The following is an 18,288-nucleotide window of genomic DNA, read 5'->3' on the forward strand; positions in this document are numbered from 1 at the left end:
ACCGGACAGGCGTCATCTCCACCAGACCACCGAGCTTTCGCCCGATAGCAAGTGTTGGTTCTTCTTGTCAATTCATGTACACAAGAAGAACTTTGCTGATAACAGCAATCAAAATGGAACGAACAAATCCATGTTTTCTCTACAACAATTGCTTACTGAATGGGCTTTGATGTATTAATACCCCACTTTAATACAAAGTCAAGCCCAAGACTGATGGTGATGTGCTTCAACTTACTTTATGCCTCCCTGAGTTTGTTCATACAGAGAAATCACAGCTCACGGAGACCACACACAAAGTGACCGAGAGGTGCATATCAAACTGTCATGGTAACTTTCACACGCACAGGAACCTTTAACAAACAAACTGCGTGGGGATTGCACAGTGCACACTGTATTCCACTTCCGGAGTGCTCTAAATGTTGGTGATCGTTTATACAGAAGTTAGAGCACTTTAGGAGCGCTCCTGAGCCTAGCCTCGAGAGGGACATAACTTTTAATGAACGCTAAAGGTCCCGATTGTCTGTTCACACAGCTTTTAAAGGGGTTCAGGAGTGCTCCTGGATCACTCTAAATGCCCAGTATGAATGGGGTATGAAGAGAAATCATACAACCATCATCTATGGGCTTCCCCAAGACATTGACGACTACCTCCTGATGGCTAGCAGTCCAGATTACGGACGTTTTTCCGGTTATTCATTCTTGTTTTTCACTGATGAGGCAAACCAATGCAATGACACAGCCATGACTTGTTAAGAACCTGGACTACCTTACTAAATGATTCTGGAGCTTACTTTTGAAATGGGGGGTCCTGTCTTTATGGGGGGTCCTGTCTTTCAGACTAGCAACCATGTACCATGTACCATGGTAGTCTTATTAGCTTTTCACTTACTTTTCTCGCAATAGAAAATATCTCTAAAGAATCATCAAGATTGAAAAAGAAAGATTCATCCATTGAAGGATGAAGAAGAAAGAAGAAAAAGAAGAAAAAGTAGAACGCACAAAGAAAACGAAGGAGAAAAGAAGAATGAGAAGAAGAGAAAGAAGAAGAATGAGTAATATTGCCTGAGATGGATGTAGTAAAAAAAAAAAAAGTCACATACCAAATGGTTAATAAAATACAGGAATATATCTGAAGCTCACAAGTTTCTGTCACATTCCCACAGCCAGAAAATTTGTGACAAATCAACAACTTTGGTGACATTACCAGACCTCCCAACCTTTCTGAATGAAAACTAGGGATGATTTGGCTCATAAATGGGAAAGAAAGAGAAGTTCCAATTGGGGTGTGTAGTAAAATTATCAAGAAAAATAGGAAACTCCTACGGAAACAAGAGCTGGGAATGGTGAAAATTCAGATTCTTTCCTCCAAATTCAGAATGGTTGGGAGGTGTAGTCTCTGTAGTCTTTGTAGTGTCCCCGTTGGATCATATGCACTTTTAAGTTGCATCGCTGGGATTCACTCGGCTCGCGTCAACAGAGTTGATGGCCCAGCTGTATGGTTTGAACGTGATGGTCACGTTACCCGTCGCACCATTCATCCCTAGAAGATCTCGTACCTGCTCTGCCTTTTCCTGGCCGAGATATGGCACCGTCCACCTGTGGAGATTGACGATGACCAGCATCAAACAAAGGAAAGTCACATTATCAGCAATATACAGGGATACCAGTTACAATGAAAGAGAGGGCCTGAAATATCTGAAGCTACATCTTTGTACTCAAAAGAACTTGAATTTTGATACATGTACTACCAGGACCTGGATTCCTGATCTTGCCTGAAAAACAAAATGCACCAATGAATCCCTGAGTGCAATGCATATTATGGAGGGAAAAAAAAGACGAAACAAAAGAGAAAGAGTTACTCCAACAAGATGAGGCTTATGAACCTATGGTCCTTTTCGAATGGGGTTGGATGTCATAAATGGTAAAAAAGCAAATACATACTAGTACACGTATACACACAAGAAAGGGATCGTCGTTCCTGTCAGGGATGTGAATCATTTAAAAGTGACATACACTCATGCAAAATAACATCAAGTGCAACACTATTTGATTAATGTTCAGTTAAAACCTATACAAAAAGTGATCTGAAATTAAATTTGGCTGCCTGTTTATGGTGTCAATATGCAATACTTCATATATGGTCCAGTGTGGCAAGACTTGGATTAAAAGAGAGTTATGCAATACTAGTAGCTTTTTGTTGACAGTTCATTCTATGATATCATTGTCACATGCAAAACTACAATGTACTTGTAAGTAGAACAAATGCATTATATTCCCCATCAAAACTTGACCTCGGCATATATGAGACAACCAAACAACAGGGTAAGAATGCAACCATTCCCCACTGAAGTATCCTACAGACAGTACAATATGGATTTTGATATGAAGGCATTACAATCAAGGCTTTGCATTGGTGTTGGTAATAGTTTCAGTGAACATCCATACCCAGTGATTAAGGAAAGCACGTAGTAGACAAGATTCTCTGAGAATACAGCATGGTGCAGAGATTCCAGCCCAAAACATCCCCTAAACTTGAGATTCCCCCTACCTGAACCCTTTTGGAAACTGGAGACTAAATGTAACGGTACACAATATTGCATGTGTGCATCTAGCACACAAAAGGAGCAGGATATCCTTTTTTATCCTGGGCCCAGCATTAGCTCTAGGATAAGAGATGTTCCCTGGTGCTATCTCAGCCTTACTGATCAACAAATTTTGATGACTTCAGTTTCAGGTTAGGCAGGAGGAAGCTAATCTGTAAAACCAGAAATATCCATGGTCTGAAATTTTTTGCGAATTGGAGCCAACGACATTTTTCCCCCCACGAAATTTTTGCGAACTGTCACTGTCTTTCGATGCACACAGTGTAGACAAGAACTTTAGCCTGCATTTTATTGTCGCGAACCTTGGCCCTCCCGGAAGTTGCGAAACTATAAAAATACATACAAAAATGTATGGTTCTCCAATAAACCTTGAGCAGTAGAAAAGAAAAGAAAAGAGAATTTTAAGGGGAGACACAGCAACAGTACAAGGTTTGAACTCCAGTGGCAGAGAGGGAAAGCTTTGTGATGAAAAAGGTTGAGAAGACGGGAGAAATCTCCACTCACCTCACTACTTCGAGCTGAGTCTCGGCAGCATCTGATCCATACCACTTCAGGAGGGCAGGCAGCTTGATCTATGATGATAATAATGATGATGATAGTAACAATGATTTTGACAATAATAAAGTTTTACAATACAGAAATGGCAATACTACAGTATTTCAACAATGATAAAAGCAGCAATGATAACAATAACAATAATAATGAAGATACAGATTGCATTTTTTCCAAATGCTACCTAAAATTACTCTTACTAAAACTGAATTACAGTTACAACGCTTTAACTATTATCATCAGGTTGAACTCTGTGTATTTCAGCTTGTGGCATGATTACCATTGTGCAATTCAGTTACTACAATATTTCCATCTTGTTCAATCATGCTCGTGTTTGTTTGTTTTCCTCATTCTCTTTTCTTCTTTTTTTTTCTTCTTCTTTTTCTTTTTCTTCTTCTTCTTTCATGTATGTATCCTCTAAAATTTCATTTTTATTTGCAAACAACTTCACTAATGTCTGGATTTGAAGGTTGGAGCAAAAATACACAACTTGCTTAGAGATAATGTGGGTCAATTAATACAACATTTGAACTAAATGTCAGAGTGAATTATACGGTAGCACTCATTTACCAGATATGCCACTTTTGAGATTTACTCCCTTTTAGCATAAACAGGCCACTACTGTATTGCTTTTAAAGCTCCTACAGCAATCATTACTTCCAGAAGAACATGCAATCATCATCATCATCATCATCATCATCATCATCATCATCACTATCATCATCATCATCATCATCATCACCATCACGACCATCATCACCACCATCACCATGATCATCATCAACTTCATCATCGATCATCATCATCATCATTTCATCCACTTTAAACCCATTGAGGACGGTTTGATTTTGCTACAACACGCATTTCCCATCTAGACATCTGCCCGAATATTCTCGGGACTCGTCTTCACCGGGTTAATAACACTCATCTCACCTCCATAGCATCTGTATCCACGTCCACCTCCTGGTCCAGGTAATTCCTGGATGCCATGTCTAGCGCCCTCTCTACGTTCTTCTCGGTGTACACATTGATGGGTGGACAGGACTGCAAGGGAAGGGAACAGAATGTTTGGTACACCAAAGAATTAAAGATGGGCCATCCCTTTTGCATTCCTTCCCAAATAGCACAGAACATGATATATTCCACCAGAATGACAAGACTATTGTAAAGCTATAACATTGCTGTGATATTTGAAGGTTGTTAGCCGTTAAAATTCAAATAATACACCAAACGCTCACCTTAACGTATTATGTACTAGGCACAGCTGCATACATTAATCCTCCTGTGGTTGTAACATGATACTTATAGTTCGAACAAAAGATATGCATGTTAAAGCTGTCAGAAAAGAGGAATTCACTAGCTTCTTTTACTTTGTTATCAATGGGAAAATAATAACACACCACTTACATGAAGTACATAAGTGCATTATGCAGGTCTGTAAAACTAGACTAGTAGTTTAGATTTGTAATTTTTTCGTAGTAGAAAAAAATTATTCAAATCTTACTGGTCAATTTATCTAAACAAATAAAGACCCTCTTGGGTTCAAAATTTACAGGAGGTTTCCAAATAGTGTTTTCTTTAATACCTAAGTGTTCTCACCAATTTTTCAAAAATTTGCATGCAAAAGGGATGGCCCATCTTTAACATATCATTTGATAATGTATCATTTAAACAGCTGGCAAAACTTCTTTTTTTTTCAGAAATATAATGCCTTAGAGGATTACAAAAAGCCAAACTGGCTAAGTGGATTATCTAATACGCCTTCAGATTTTCAATCTAGAGGTCCCATTTTGGATGCCAAAAAACTCACCCAGCCACAAAACCCACTTCTTTTGTGATTTAGTGCTGTGTCTCTTTTTCCTACAAATTTGCTTGTGACTTTCAGAGTAAATCTCTACAATACTCTATAATAATGTATGGATAATGATCCCTACAAATCTCTATTTTGTTACTTCGATCTCCTCATCGGACTGAGGCACATGTGCTACACGAGTGGGCTAGCTAATCCACCACTTGGGCAAGTGGGGATAGATTACTAAATGTCAGGCACTGAAAAAACTTTGCAAGTTACAGCAATGTACCTGGGCACGGAAGGAGTTACCAAGTTATCTTATTTTCTATCATCATGTGTAATAATCAAAATCCCCATCAATATTTTGCATCAAGTGGTTCTTGTGAAATGTCATACCTGAGCACCACAGTTGAGAGCAAAGTGGATACGTGCATCCAAGTCATCCACGGCAAAGGTCAACCTGGGGTCATCGTCCTGGAAACAGCACTTCTTCGTAGAGGGGTGTGGCCTGTTTTCTAAAGGGTGGACAACATTGGGGACAGGGACCCAAAGGAAACCAGTCAGTAGTGATCCATATGATACCATTCTATTCAGATACAATCTTTCAATCACTAACATTATATGGCAAATTGTGGGATAATAATCAAGAACATCTCTCTGAAATGGAGAATTTATGCCTAGCATGCAGTGAAGGTGAATAAAAGTAAGAGGCTAACAGGCAAGCTGCTCCAAACAACATCATCAGCTTGCTTTGAGAAAGCAAAAAAAAAAAACAACTAGATATATCGCTACGGCTACTGATATGCCTCCGCCATAATGCATGGTTCTCCTAATAGGTCTATAGTACAATGTCTTGACAATGTGTGATGAGTTTCACACAATTGGCAAAATATTAAAATGACAGGTTTGACACAAATGTGCTGAATGTTCACTTTCCTTGAACTAGGTTCAATTGGATGAATGATTAAAATGTAAGAGTGCAGGTATTTGGGGAATCGATGATTTTTACTTGACTTTTGACCCTTTTATAAGTTTATGCATTGAGTAATTTTCAAGGTATTGAGAAAAAGTATAATTTCAGTATCAAATGGGAAAATAGCATTATCTAAACCTGGTCTTTGACCTTTGACCTCGCAGTTCCAAAGAGAATCACTGTTAGGTTGAACATGCATAAATATGTAAGTTTCATGATGATACCTTGAGTTACTTTCGAGATATGAAGGAAAAAGTGCAATTTAGCACTTTCACTTGACCTTTTACCTTTTGACCTTTGACCTTTAGGCAAGAAACTTCCCCAAAAATATATATTGGGTAATAAATGCCATACATCAAGTTAAAAAAAAAAAAAACAACCTTCAGGCATATTGCATTTTAAGGAAAGTAGTGATATTTTGAGGAGTTGACCTCGACCTTTGACCCCTGACCTTTGACCCATGACCCCCAACTTCCCTAGATAATCACTGCTCATCGGTACAAGCATATATACTAAGTTCCATGAAGATACCTTGAACCATTTGCGAGATATGGAGAAAAACATGAAATTTCATGGTTTTTTTTTCACAAAATAACCTGTGACCTTTGACCTTTGACCCTGTGACCCTAAAATCCACACAAAGTATTATCCCCCACGGATATACCCTCATACCAAGTTTGATGTAAAACCATCGCACGGTTCTTGAGATATCGACAAAAACAAAACGGGACGGACGGACGTACGGACGGACAGACGGACGGACGGACGGACGGACGGACGGACGGACGGACGGACGGACGGACGGACGGACGGACGGACGGACGGACGGACGGACGGACGGACGACCCGAAAACATAATGCCTCCGGCCACTTCGTTGCGGAGGCATAAAAAAACAATTACCACTGATAATTATCATTTTGTTACCATTATTAAAACTAATTCTACAAAATTAGCACAAATGATATCACTGTTTTGTTATTGCTTTTACCATTACTATCATCAGCGTTATCATTATCATTACCATTATTAAAACTAATTCTACAAAATTAACACAAATTATATCACTGTTTTGTTATTGCTTATTACCATTACTATCATCATCATTATCATTTCCATTTTCTTTTGTTGTTGATGAATATTGTTGTGGGTTTTACTCTTTTTTTTTGGTCATATTTCATGATAACCTATAACTGTATTGTCATATTATGGGGTAAAGAAATATCACAGTAATGCAAGCACAAACACTAGCTGCCTGTAGAAAGGAAAAGCTATGATAAAGTGATTAGCTTACATGAATTTTCAACAGTACCATTATTCAAAGGATTATGAGCTCTACACTTGACAACAGTATCATCTGGAAAAAAAGGGGAAAAAATGGGGGGGGGGGGGGGGGGACTAAGTGACTTTTTGCTGCCAACCGTTCGGAGAGGAAGACAATGTCAAACACATAAAACACAAGTATAGAGATTTGGCAATCAAATTCACAGCAAGGATACACAAAATAGCCAATATGATAACAATATCTTATTCTGACTTTAAATGCCACTGATATTCCTTCCATATATCAACCTAAATACAACTGTATAAGGGTGCAGCACAAGTTTATAAATCTACAAATACCTAGTTTATCCTCAATTGGATTAGTTACATCATATTGAAGATACCATTATAAGGTATTCATATCATACCACCTGTCTGTGGTGTGATTTAAGGTTTACTCTGATGAAATAAATTTCATAAATTCCAAATGTCCAACGACCGAAATTTCAAACTTGTTCATTCTGGACATCATTGGCTACTGTTACTTCAGAATGACAAACACAAAATATAAGAAAGGAACTCTGGATAGTCTTACTCCTTAGTATGCCGTGCTCGATGTCATCTAATGAATATGCATGGCCTGCGATGATGTAAGCGCTGGTCTGCCAGAAGTTCTCTATCTCCAAGACAGAAGAGGGAAGCTTTTCTCTGACGGCCAGGGCATGGACGGTCAGGGCATTGTACACATCTGCGTGGGGGATGTTAATTCTCAGCTAAGGATTCACCTCTATCAAGTGCTCAATGCCGTTTATACTGAGCTAAAAGGGGATTCTGAAGCTTCCTATAGCAGCCTCAAGTAGCCTTTCAGCTCAGTATAAACAGACTGGACTGGAAAAAAAAGAAGAAGAGATTCAATCAGGTCTGGTTCTGAAACCACCTACCCAGGCTGGTTTCAGAGGCTGCTATTGCTGTCTCGAGGAGCCTCGGCTGTAGTATTTATAAAGTAACCTGCTCACAGTACATATAAGCTGGGTACTAGAGAACTGTGTTTGGGGTACCAAGCAGTTTCACTACTGGACACTATTAAAAGCCTTACATATCAAAGCAGAATAGAAGGGAGAACAGAAAAGCAAAACAGTCAACAGCACTTGGAAATTAATCATTCGAATGAAATGAAAGCAAAGAAGTGTGATAAGCTGAGTACGAATGGACACATACCATCTTGTAAACCCCATCTGCAGGAGCTGGGGTGTTTTGTGGCCCCTGATTCTTATTCCAGGTACAATGCATTTATTTGTTTTTATAACTTTGAAATGGCAATTACAACTTTTTGTTCAGTCTGAGCATTAACCTGATGCCTATGGCAAAACGATTACATGCTTGGTAGAATAGAAATTAACCCTGGAAAAAGCAACAGAAAAAAATTAAAGTTTTTATTTTATTTTGCATGATAGCCGAGTTCGAGACACGATTAACTCTTTATGTGCCATGGTGGAAACCCCGTGTGCCACGTTATTCTGAGACACGAAGGTAGTCATGCTTTGAGAAAAAATTCTGTTTTTCCAATTTGCATAACTTCTACAAATTTCTGTTAAGATGGGCATATCGGTAGGCAAAGTTAAAGAGGAATGCCAAGCTTTGTTTCCATATAAATTGATGACGAATCTATTTTCAGTTTTTCTTTTGAATGACCAGTTGCTACATTACTGTAAAGGCATGACTTTTGCACATAAAACCGTGACTGCAACTTAGAATGTACGAGCAAATCTAGTTGGGAACACGGCTTGATAGTCAATCACCACATAGAATGAAAGCCGTATATAGAGAGGAACAAAAGCACGAGAAACGCTTTCATCGTGCCGCGGGATTAGCAGTGATTAGCGAATTATCGATCGGTTTTGGCGGCTTTGTTTGTTGAGCAGAATATGCGAAGTTGGCACGCCGTCGACTGAGTCGGACGTGCGAATGTGGCACATAAAGAGTTAACTGCAATCCAAAATGTCTAACCCTCCTCCTTCTCATCCTCAAAATGACTTGATATCCCTGTTCCCATAAACTGTGTCCCCTTCATTTCTGACCCGTTGAGGACGAGTCCGGAGTACACTCAGGTAGGTGTCTATGGGAAATGCGTGTTGTAGCAAAATCAGCCCATCCTCAACAGGTTAAAAATGCAGTGCCAGCCCTGGCCTATACAGATTAACATACATCCCTAATCCCTATTACATTGTGGGTCAGAATGGTCTTACTACTGGACTGAGACACACAAGGCTGTAACTACAATGTACATTTGAGTGGGCTTGCTAACTTAACATCTACAATGGTGTATACATGCAGGTCAACACTGGATGGATTACTGAATGGCTTCATATGAAAAGCTTGGCAAGTTAGGAATGCTAACTGCTGGTGTCTGGAAATATAAAGGGTTGAATCCCCTCTACAATTTTGATTCTCTTGGTATTGAGTTGCATGCAAGGATACTGATGAAGAATGCCTTTCTCTGGTCAGAGGTCAGGGGTCGAAGGTCAATGGCCTGCAGCTCTCTGGTCTTGCCTTGGAAGTTTGTGAAGAGGTCGCTGTACTTGAGTCGTGTGTAATCCACCTCCATGCCGTCTTCAGACATGAACATAGCCTTCAATCTATGGGGATGAAAGAAAGAGCGATAGTGGGCAGGCGTGTTTTCTTGAATGTTTTTAGACTACAGGGTATCATGCCTTTATTTGCTGAAATAATATTATGTACTAGTAGTTTATCTGGATGTCTATCCATCAAGTACTTTAACCCGTTGAAGACTAGTCCGGAGTATACTCGGGCAGGTGTCAATGGGAAATGTGTGTTGTGGCAAAACCATAATATGTCCTCAACGGGTAAATATTTGAATTTTTTTATAATTTGGCAAGGCAAAACCATCTTGAGGATATCAGCTCTGCCTAATGTGTGCTCGGCACACATGAATATGCTATCTTTCACATTATTTTCTTTTTACTCTGATGCACTTAATATTTAGTGTCTGTATGTGCTTTGTTAGACTAATAGCCTGTGAATCATTTTGGCATATGATGCCTTTAATGATGGATTATTGCTGTAGCCTACAGATGGCTACATTGGAATGGCTCCTGTATCAAAGTGTATGGTAAATTTCAGCATTTTTTTTTTTTTTTTTTTAGTAATGGCTCCTGTATCAAAGTGTGTGGTGAATTTCAGCCAATTTCCTAAGAAATGAGTTTACAACAGAATGACATACAAGAACCAGGTGTACATGTATATCATGCTTTTTGTATAGAGTCTATCTGGTATTTGGAAAATAATAATAGCTGAAAAAAGAAAAAAAACCAAAACACTCTATCAAACGATATTCCTACGTCATTTTTGGATGACTTTTGAGAACACAGGTCCCTTGAGGTCATGTCATAACGTGTAGCATTTTTGTTTCTATCAAACTCAAAAGTTAGATCTATTTATGTTTCCAGATGACACATAATTAAAGACAGCATGACAAAGCACTTCTGGGTCTATATCTATATACACCAAAATTTACAAATTCAGTCAATGGGTTCATCACACAAGTTTCAGTAAAAGCAATCTATAGAAACCTAATGTAAACCAGAAATATTCATGGCACAAAATTTCTGTGTACTGGAGCTGACCGCCTTTTTTTTTTTTTTGCAGCGTGAAATTTTCATGAATTGCCACTAGTATTCATTTTATAAGTGTATGGACAAGAACTTTTGCATAAAGTACTTTTATTTAGCAAATCTTGGCCCCTCCCAAAAGACATAAGAAATTCATGCATGCGAAAAGTTATCATTTTAGAATGGTGGATTTTCTCTTCAGAACAAACCTCAAAATATATTTCTGCAGGTCGACCGCTAGCTCAAGAGCTGACTGGATCGGATTAAGAACATTGTATGACTTTGCATCACTCGACGGGTTGGACATGGTGACGACACTGCTTTGATGGGTCCTGTAGGTAAAAAGTTTGCGTGTGGAGTGTTTATGGCATGGTACATTAAAGGTATGGTAACGAGGGTCTCACTTGGGTGGATTTTTTTTTTGAGCAGAGGAAATAAAACACTGTAAGACAAAGAAAATAAATAACTGAGACATTGTACATTGGCATGAAAAACGTCATGGTTCATTAATCTGCATAGTCACTATCCAGAGAGGTTGTCATTCCATACAGAAACTTGAAGATATTCAAAAGTGTCTTAATTCTGAAAGTGAAATAGGGTTCTGTAAATCTGAACGTATCAAAGGGTGCACAGTTTCAAAAAATGTCATGCAGCTTTTGAAACAAGCAAAATGCAAAACTTGAAACAAGTGTCTTTGTTTCAAATTAAGAACTTTGATGAAGTCCCTGACAAACTTGCAGAATTACAAACCTGTGGAGTAACGAACACTCAGAACAAAAAGAACAAAAACCAAACAAAACAAAGTCTTGAACCTCTGGATGAAACATTGTAAACATTAAATAGCTATGTGAAAATATGTACATACATTCGAAACCTGAACAAAAAAATGACCAAAATCACTTATACTTACGGGTAAAACAAAAACAAATAAACAACACGGAACAAAACAGAAAATGAGGCTTAACCGAGGGAAATAATACTTTGAAGTATTTAATATTGAGTGTCAATAAAAGCTGTTTAACACTGCTTCATAAATCCAACATTAGCAAGTCACTGGCATAAAATGGAGTCAAAGGGGGGATGAGCTTTTGATCCTAGCAGAATCTTTTTCAGAGGCAAAATGACAAACATGCAGGGTAAGTAAACCCACATCACAGCCTAAGCACAACATGCACAGTCTAGGAAGAGAGCAGGGACATAAAACAAAGCAGGGACTAAATACTGTGTATGCTAAGTGTATCTTGCGACGTTTTCACTTCGCAAATTTCACAGGTCGGGTGCTATTTGCGAGTTTAAAGGGGATGGCTAGTAACCGATCAGTGGGAATCAGTGGGAATGCTGAGGGATGATTGTTCCAATCCTTGTGGGTTTCATTTAAGAGTACATTGTATATCTACTGTTGTGTGAAAATGATTTGCTTCAGAACGGTCTCATATTCAAGTAATGTGCGGATAAATGCCCCGTCACTGACCAGGGACGCTTACCTGGAAACATTAAACTGCACATTACTTGAATATGAGACCATTCTGATGCAAATAATTTTCACACAAGAATAGATATATGATGTACTCATAAATGAATCCCAAAAGGATTGAAACAATCATCCCTCAGCATTCCCACTGATTCCCACTGATCAGTTACTAGCCATCCCCTTTAAAAGCACAAAAATATCAACTCTGATCAGGACATGAATATGAGGTGCACGCATATATTTCTCTGTTCAGGACTGGACTCCACAATCGTGAATTTAACCACTCGCAAAATTGCCTGAAAGTCCCGAATTGCGAGAAATTTGACTCGCTATCAAAACATGACGCATACAGTAATAGGGGTAGGTTAATAGTCAAAGGCAGGGAGCCAATGAGGGAAGGAGGTGGGTATTAAAAGGAGGGGGCATTTCATATTTGTTACAGAAATGAGGCATAAAATCTACTTCCTGTATCTCCTTCACCGTCATGCCGGCAAGTTCTGAGAAGCCGACTACATCGATCCATGGTCTGCTGTGGCTGTCCCCCTCCCATTCAGCATCTGCTTCACGAAAGTCACTGTCATCCTCGCTACATCGATCTTCAGGAATCACGTCAGTGCGGGCTCGCTTCGCCTTTCTTTTTCCAGACGACTTTTCTTCACGCTTTTTCTTCCCCTCCTCTTTGCTCGCTCTCCTCTCTTTCATGCTCCTTTTCCTCCGTTTCTCTCTGGCATCCTCCTCCTCTCTCTTCCTCTCCTGGTATGCCCGCTTCCCCGCCCCCAAAATCGCTTGTGGCACCACCTTCTTGATCTTCTGTACCCTTGTCACCTCTGGGTGCACCTGGTATTTGTTGAGGTGAGGCCCAACACGATCACTCAGCCTTGGAGCTCCAACTGGCCGTCTGAGTGGGTTGGGAGAGGCATGCGATGAGCCGGGTGAGGAGTCTGAAGAACTCTCTGTGCTCTCTGAATCTGACGACGAAAGATCCGAACTGGACGCAGGTGAAGGTGTCCGAGGAGGGGTAGAAGACGAGACTGCTGCAGATGCAGTAGACGACGTGCTAACCGCAGGTGTGGCTTTGAAGAGCTGGGATGCTGCAGCCTTATCTGGGTTACGCTCTCCAGTGAAGGGGAAGATTCCCGCATCTCTGAATCCTGCCCGAGCGTACTCCGGCTTCATTTCCGCCCAGGCCTTAGCAAAGATACTTGCAAAGACCGCTCTGTTGGGACACTTCCCCAGATGTTTATCTTTCCATGCGGCCTTGGCTTTGTTGTATAGTTTCCTCAGGGGATCGAATACTGTATCAATAGGATGTCTGAAGCGTGACGAGTGAGCCAGAAGTCCGTACAGGATGATACCGTTCTCGGCACAGAACTCACTCACATGATGATTGACGTGGGTTGAGTGGCCATCGATGAGAAGGAGCACCGGAAAGTTGGTTCCCACGCTACGCAGGAATGGATGGAAGTGGTTGCACATCCAGGAGTAGAACAACTCGCTGTTTATGCTTCCTGTCTTGCTCACACCGTAGAACCAACTGTCCGGTGCTTCCTCCGGAAGTTTCCACTTTCGGGACATTCGCTGCCCTGGGTAAACGATGAAAGGAGGAACGTATTTGCCTGAGGCCGATGCTGCCTCCAGCGTCGTTAGCATGGTCTTTGTTCCTTTCGTGAATGCATCGACAGACTCTGACGCCTTCGAGTTCGACACTCGGTCACTCCTTGGACTGATCTGAAAGCTGCTCTCACCCACATTCCAGATGCGATCTGCACAGTCCAGAATGCTTGCACTGTTCTCGCTTTTCAGATACACATAAAGACCCTGATACCAATCATGAAGTGTATTGGATGTTGAGATAGCCCTTCTCACACCGCGGCCCTTTGTCATTATCACGGACAGCATCGGATTCCGGGCCATGAACCTCTTGTACCAGTTGTTGCCTGGCTTATGATCCTTAAACGGAGTCTTTCGTCCCTCACTCATGATGATGTCCTGGACCATCTTGAGAAAGGAAAACAAGCACAGAATCCAGTGAAAATAACAGAAAAATATTGATGTACTTGTAACATAGTCATAAACCTTTTTTTTTATTTCATTCTTAAAAGTGGACAGAATACAATGTATGTTTAGATAATTGAAGTAACAAAAACAAATTCTCTATTGAAAAGAAGCAAAATACAAACTATTGTAAATCTCCAAAATGTATTATTTCTCTTCACTTAATTCAACTATATATATTCATCTCCTTTCACAATTCATTATTTACTATGATAAATGCATATATTTCAAAACAGGCAGCATATCAATATATATGTATGCACCTTAAGAATCTGCTGTTTGTTGCGGCGGTACCCTATTCTTGACATCTGAACCGCCCATTTGGCGATGCCAGCCTCTTCAGCCTTGGTGAGGAAAGGCAAGGGGCCTCGCTTGTTGACACCCTCGGGACGGCGACCAGACAGCTTGTCATACAGGGTGCTTCTGGGAATGGAGAATTGGATCGACGCCTGTCTCTGCGACATCTCACCCTGTCGCACCTTCTTCATTGCATTCTCCAGTGACGCCTCTGAATAAGTTATATTCGGTATGGTCTGAAATAAAACAGAAATTGCTATAAATCACTTGCCATGGATTTACGCAGATATCAATACATTGGAAATTACTATTTGGACGTCTCTCTCTTTTCAAAATGTGATCCAATAATTATAACACATTTATAAATCAGTCTTACAAATAATCACAAAAGAAAAAAATTGTCTGGAAAGGAAGACATCTTTAGCACAGCACATGGACATGTCCAATGATTGTTTTTTGTGGGTTTTTTTTCTAAATCTGTGTCAATATTTAGATGGAACATTCATTATACAAATAATGAATGTTTATGAGTGCAATGGATGGAAAATTTTATGAGGTGAAAGATGAAATGATCCATTCAACAAGGCGCAGCCGAGTTGAATGGATCAAACATTTCATCTTTCACTGAATAAAATATTCTGTCCATTGCACGAATTAAAAACATTTATGATTTGTTTTATATATCGCCTGAAAGATATCCTTGTCCTTTCATATTTTATTAATTTAGAAACAAGTGAGAATCTGAGATCACGAGAGTGCTCACTGAGTGTTTTATGCTATTATAGGTAGCGCGCTGTCGCATACATACAATCTGCAACACGTACACGCAAGCATAGTGTGCCGGGCTCTCAGTGAGCACAGTGAGCGTGCAATGGAGCAAATCGTATGGATCCAAAATTGCACGGTGAATGGAACCGCGATTGCACGGATGATGACTTCATAGTAAAATGGGCCGAGTAATCAACGTCAAACAACCAATCAAATGACAAGGATCTCTTCAGTCGTTATATAAAATGCACTCAATGTTCTTGCCCATTTTTCAAAACAGGGAATACAGAGGTATTCTTATTCACCTTTACAGTCTGCTGTTTGCTGCGGTCATTCTCTTTTCTCGATGGCTCTTTGTTGCAGACATACTTTTTTTCCGACAGCTGCACTGCCCATTTCTTGGCTACACGGGCCTCTTTAGCCTTAGGCTTTGATCGACGAGGTGAGGGGCCTGGCTTGTTGACACCCTCGGGCCGGCGACCGGACAGCTTGTCGTGCAGGGTGCTCCTGGGAATGGAGAATTGGATCGACGCCTGTCTTTGCGACAACTCACCCAGTCGTACCCTGTTCACTGCATCCTCTAGTGATGCCTCCGAATAAGTTGCTTTTGGCATGGTCTGAAAGTAAAAAAAGACAGACGTCAATATAAATCACATATATATAAATTATATAAATTACATTAATGCTGGATTGATAGTTGAATGTCAGGGCTTTCAGTAATCAATCATCAGAAAATGAAATAAAATTAAGAACATTTAAGGAAATACCATAAAGAGGATAGGATTCACATCGGCACCAGCAGGTGCAATGATATGATGCATACCTAGAAACTTAGTTTCGTCACTCATTGACAAATTTGCAGCATTAGCAGGGGGAAGGCCACTCTAAGTCTCTCATATTAACTCAAATTACAACTCAAAAGGACAATATTTCCATTTTAAACTGAACTATAAAGTAGGGCCATGAACCCTAACTTACCAATCAGTGCTTTGCTAATGTGCAGTCTTGCGAGGATTCCAGTGGAATTTCCAGTTCATTTTCCAGCAAGACAGTTGAATCTGCTCAGCCCCATGTATAATCGAATCAGCAAAAGTTACTCTTAATATATTGCATAAAAAGTGGAAGTACCAGTACGGGTTAGCTGATTTTGATTGGTACCGGTATTCAAGTTTTATGAATTAGCATGATATATCAACATATATCAAAACAGTAACCGCCTCACTACTGACTGAAGTGAAGGTACATGTACACAGTGTATTAAAAGCATGAGATCATCCTTTAAAGTTTAAGTGACAGTAACACAAAACTTGCAGAAATAGTTTATCTTCGCACATAAAACAAATCTTTCCAGAAACAAGGATCATTTTTTTTTTTTTTTTTTTTGGGGGGGGGGGGGGGGGGCAAAGAAGCATAAATGTCCATTTATGGTTTTAACTGGAGGGTTCTGCTACGAAGTATACAGTATAGTCTATAGAACATATGAAGGGTGAAATATTCCCCTGCCTTCCATTAAACAAGCGAGTCAAGTGCTCTATCTTTTGTTACACCAAGAGGGAAGTGCAAAAATAATTCAATGTAGGCTTTTACTGTAAGTTATAGCAAAGGCATTTTGTCTCAGACGCAACTAATCTTAGTTTCTTCAGTTTCAAGCTGTTGTGGGTGGCCTCTGCTCTGGTGTTGCTGCATTCAACCATGTCACAGAATTCAGAATTGGGTAGGTAGGATCTACAAATGTAGACTACTGTCATGACTGTATTTTAAAAGTCCAGATGATCTATTCCCTATGGGATGATCTCGTTGCCTTCTGCATTGCAGCCTATGCAGGGGTGGGTAGCTAGGGTTAGAGCCTAGTAGGATTTTCCAGTTCATCAATGTCCGTCAATGACGAAGGTGGCGGCGGGGGAGCAACCTTGTTGCCTCTTAGGCTCTGGCTCTGCTGAGGCCCTGTTGTAGACCCACTTTTCAAGTAAACTTAGTTCTTCATCTTTTAATCCAGTGATGATCCAGCCAGTCCAGGCCTAATAATTTCAATTTCATGATGACGCAGGAGTAACTTTAGGGGCTAACGTTAACACTTTTATAACAGAGTCAGCTTTTAACTGTTAGGTGCATGCAGCGTACGTTATTTACAAGGTATGGTAACAGCCCGGAGCTCACTGCTGCTAGCTGCGGGGGCGCGGCCGGCCGGCCGGCGGCTGTCTGGTGCGGCTTGGCTGCTGGCCGCCGCGCCCGATGATCGCGGAAATGGAAATAGAATTTGTAATGCCAATACTCCCTGGGCTGGCACTGGCCGAGTGGCGGCGTCAAGTGAAAGATTTCAAGAAGACGGGAAGGGGTCCTACAGTTTTGTACTTTAATCGTAACTTACCACTTCTCGTCGTTTACTTTCTCGTTCCGAAACACCGAAACACGTTAAAGACAGATATCAGAGGTCGTACTGTGTGTATACAGCCTATTAGCCTAGCATAGTAATCAGATGCGATGGCCAACTCGTTCTCAGTCGAAAGGTGAAACGCTGATGAGGAGTGCGCCAACTAGCGTTCAGCGGGGATAGATTTCCGCAAGTGAAGTTTCCAGGCCATGTACTGAGGTGCCTGAGCATGCACTTTCGCTTTGTGTTCCAATGAGAGAACTGCGGGGGGGGGGGGGGGGGGGGGGGGGGGGGGGACATCCTCCTCCAATACCCCCGTGAGAACCTGAGGAGGGTGTTTCCCCCCCCCCCCCCGTGAGAACTCTTTGCACTTTGATCTGTGACGGTGCAATTTGATGCATTTCTGCGTGTTTCATCAACTTAAAACGGTCCCACTGGTTTAAATATTAAGGTAACAGAATTTTGATATAGATATTATTCAACAATTTGCACCAAGAATGTTATCATTTGAATATA

General features: G+C 40.5%; 1 protein-coding gene across 1 annotated transcript; it reads right to left on the reverse strand.

Moving 5' to 3' along the window:
- Nucleotides 1–1,436: 1,436 nt before the first annotated feature.
- LOC139713726 (uncharacterized) lies at nucleotides 1,437–16,433 on the reverse strand. Its single transcript, XM_071625433.1, has 12 exons — nucleotides 16,380–16,433; nucleotides 15,707–16,018; nucleotides 14,600–14,869; nucleotides 12,744–14,279; nucleotides 11,961–11,968; nucleotides 11,020–11,142; nucleotides 9,660–9,817; nucleotides 7,777–7,929; nucleotides 5,344–5,462; nucleotides 4,089–4,199; nucleotides 3,108–3,175; nucleotides 1,437–1,596 (listed from the first exon to the last, which is right to left on the reverse strand). Exons 2-12 carry the CDS (start codon nucleotides 16,013–16,015, stop codon nucleotides 1,437–1,439), a joined length of 3,015 nt encoding a protein of 1,004 aa, XP_071481534.1. The 5' UTR covers nucleotides 16,016–16,018; nucleotides 16,380–16,433.
- Between the last annotated feature and the right edge of the window lie 1,855 nt (nucleotides 16,434–18,288).

The sequence above is a fragment of the Diadema antillarum genome, unplaced genomic scaffold (assembly GCF_040938485.1).
Source record: "Diadema antillarum isolate AM-2024a unplaced genomic scaffold, OU_Dant_1.0 scf00000044, whole genome shotgun sequence".
Taxonomy (NCBI): Eukaryota; Metazoa; Echinodermata; class Echinoidea; order Diadematoida; family Diadematidae; genus Diadema; species Diadema antillarum.

What these genes read in the sequence shown, in the direction of transcription:
- LOC139713726 (XM_071625433.1), bottom strand. Translation starts at nt 16,015, where the DNA reads ATGCCAAAAGCAACTTATTCGGAGGCATCACTAGAGGATGCAGTGAAC. An exon ending in CGAGCACGGCATACTAAGGA is followed by an intron (nt 5,463 to 7,776) that starts GTAAGACTATCC and finishes TCCACCCTTTAG; the next exon opens with AAAACAGGCCACACCCCTCT. An exon ending in CTCTCAACTGTGGTGCTCAG is followed by an intron (nt 4,200 to 5,343) that starts GTATGACATTTC and finishes CTTCCCTTGCAG; the next exon opens with TCCTGTCCACCCATCAATGT.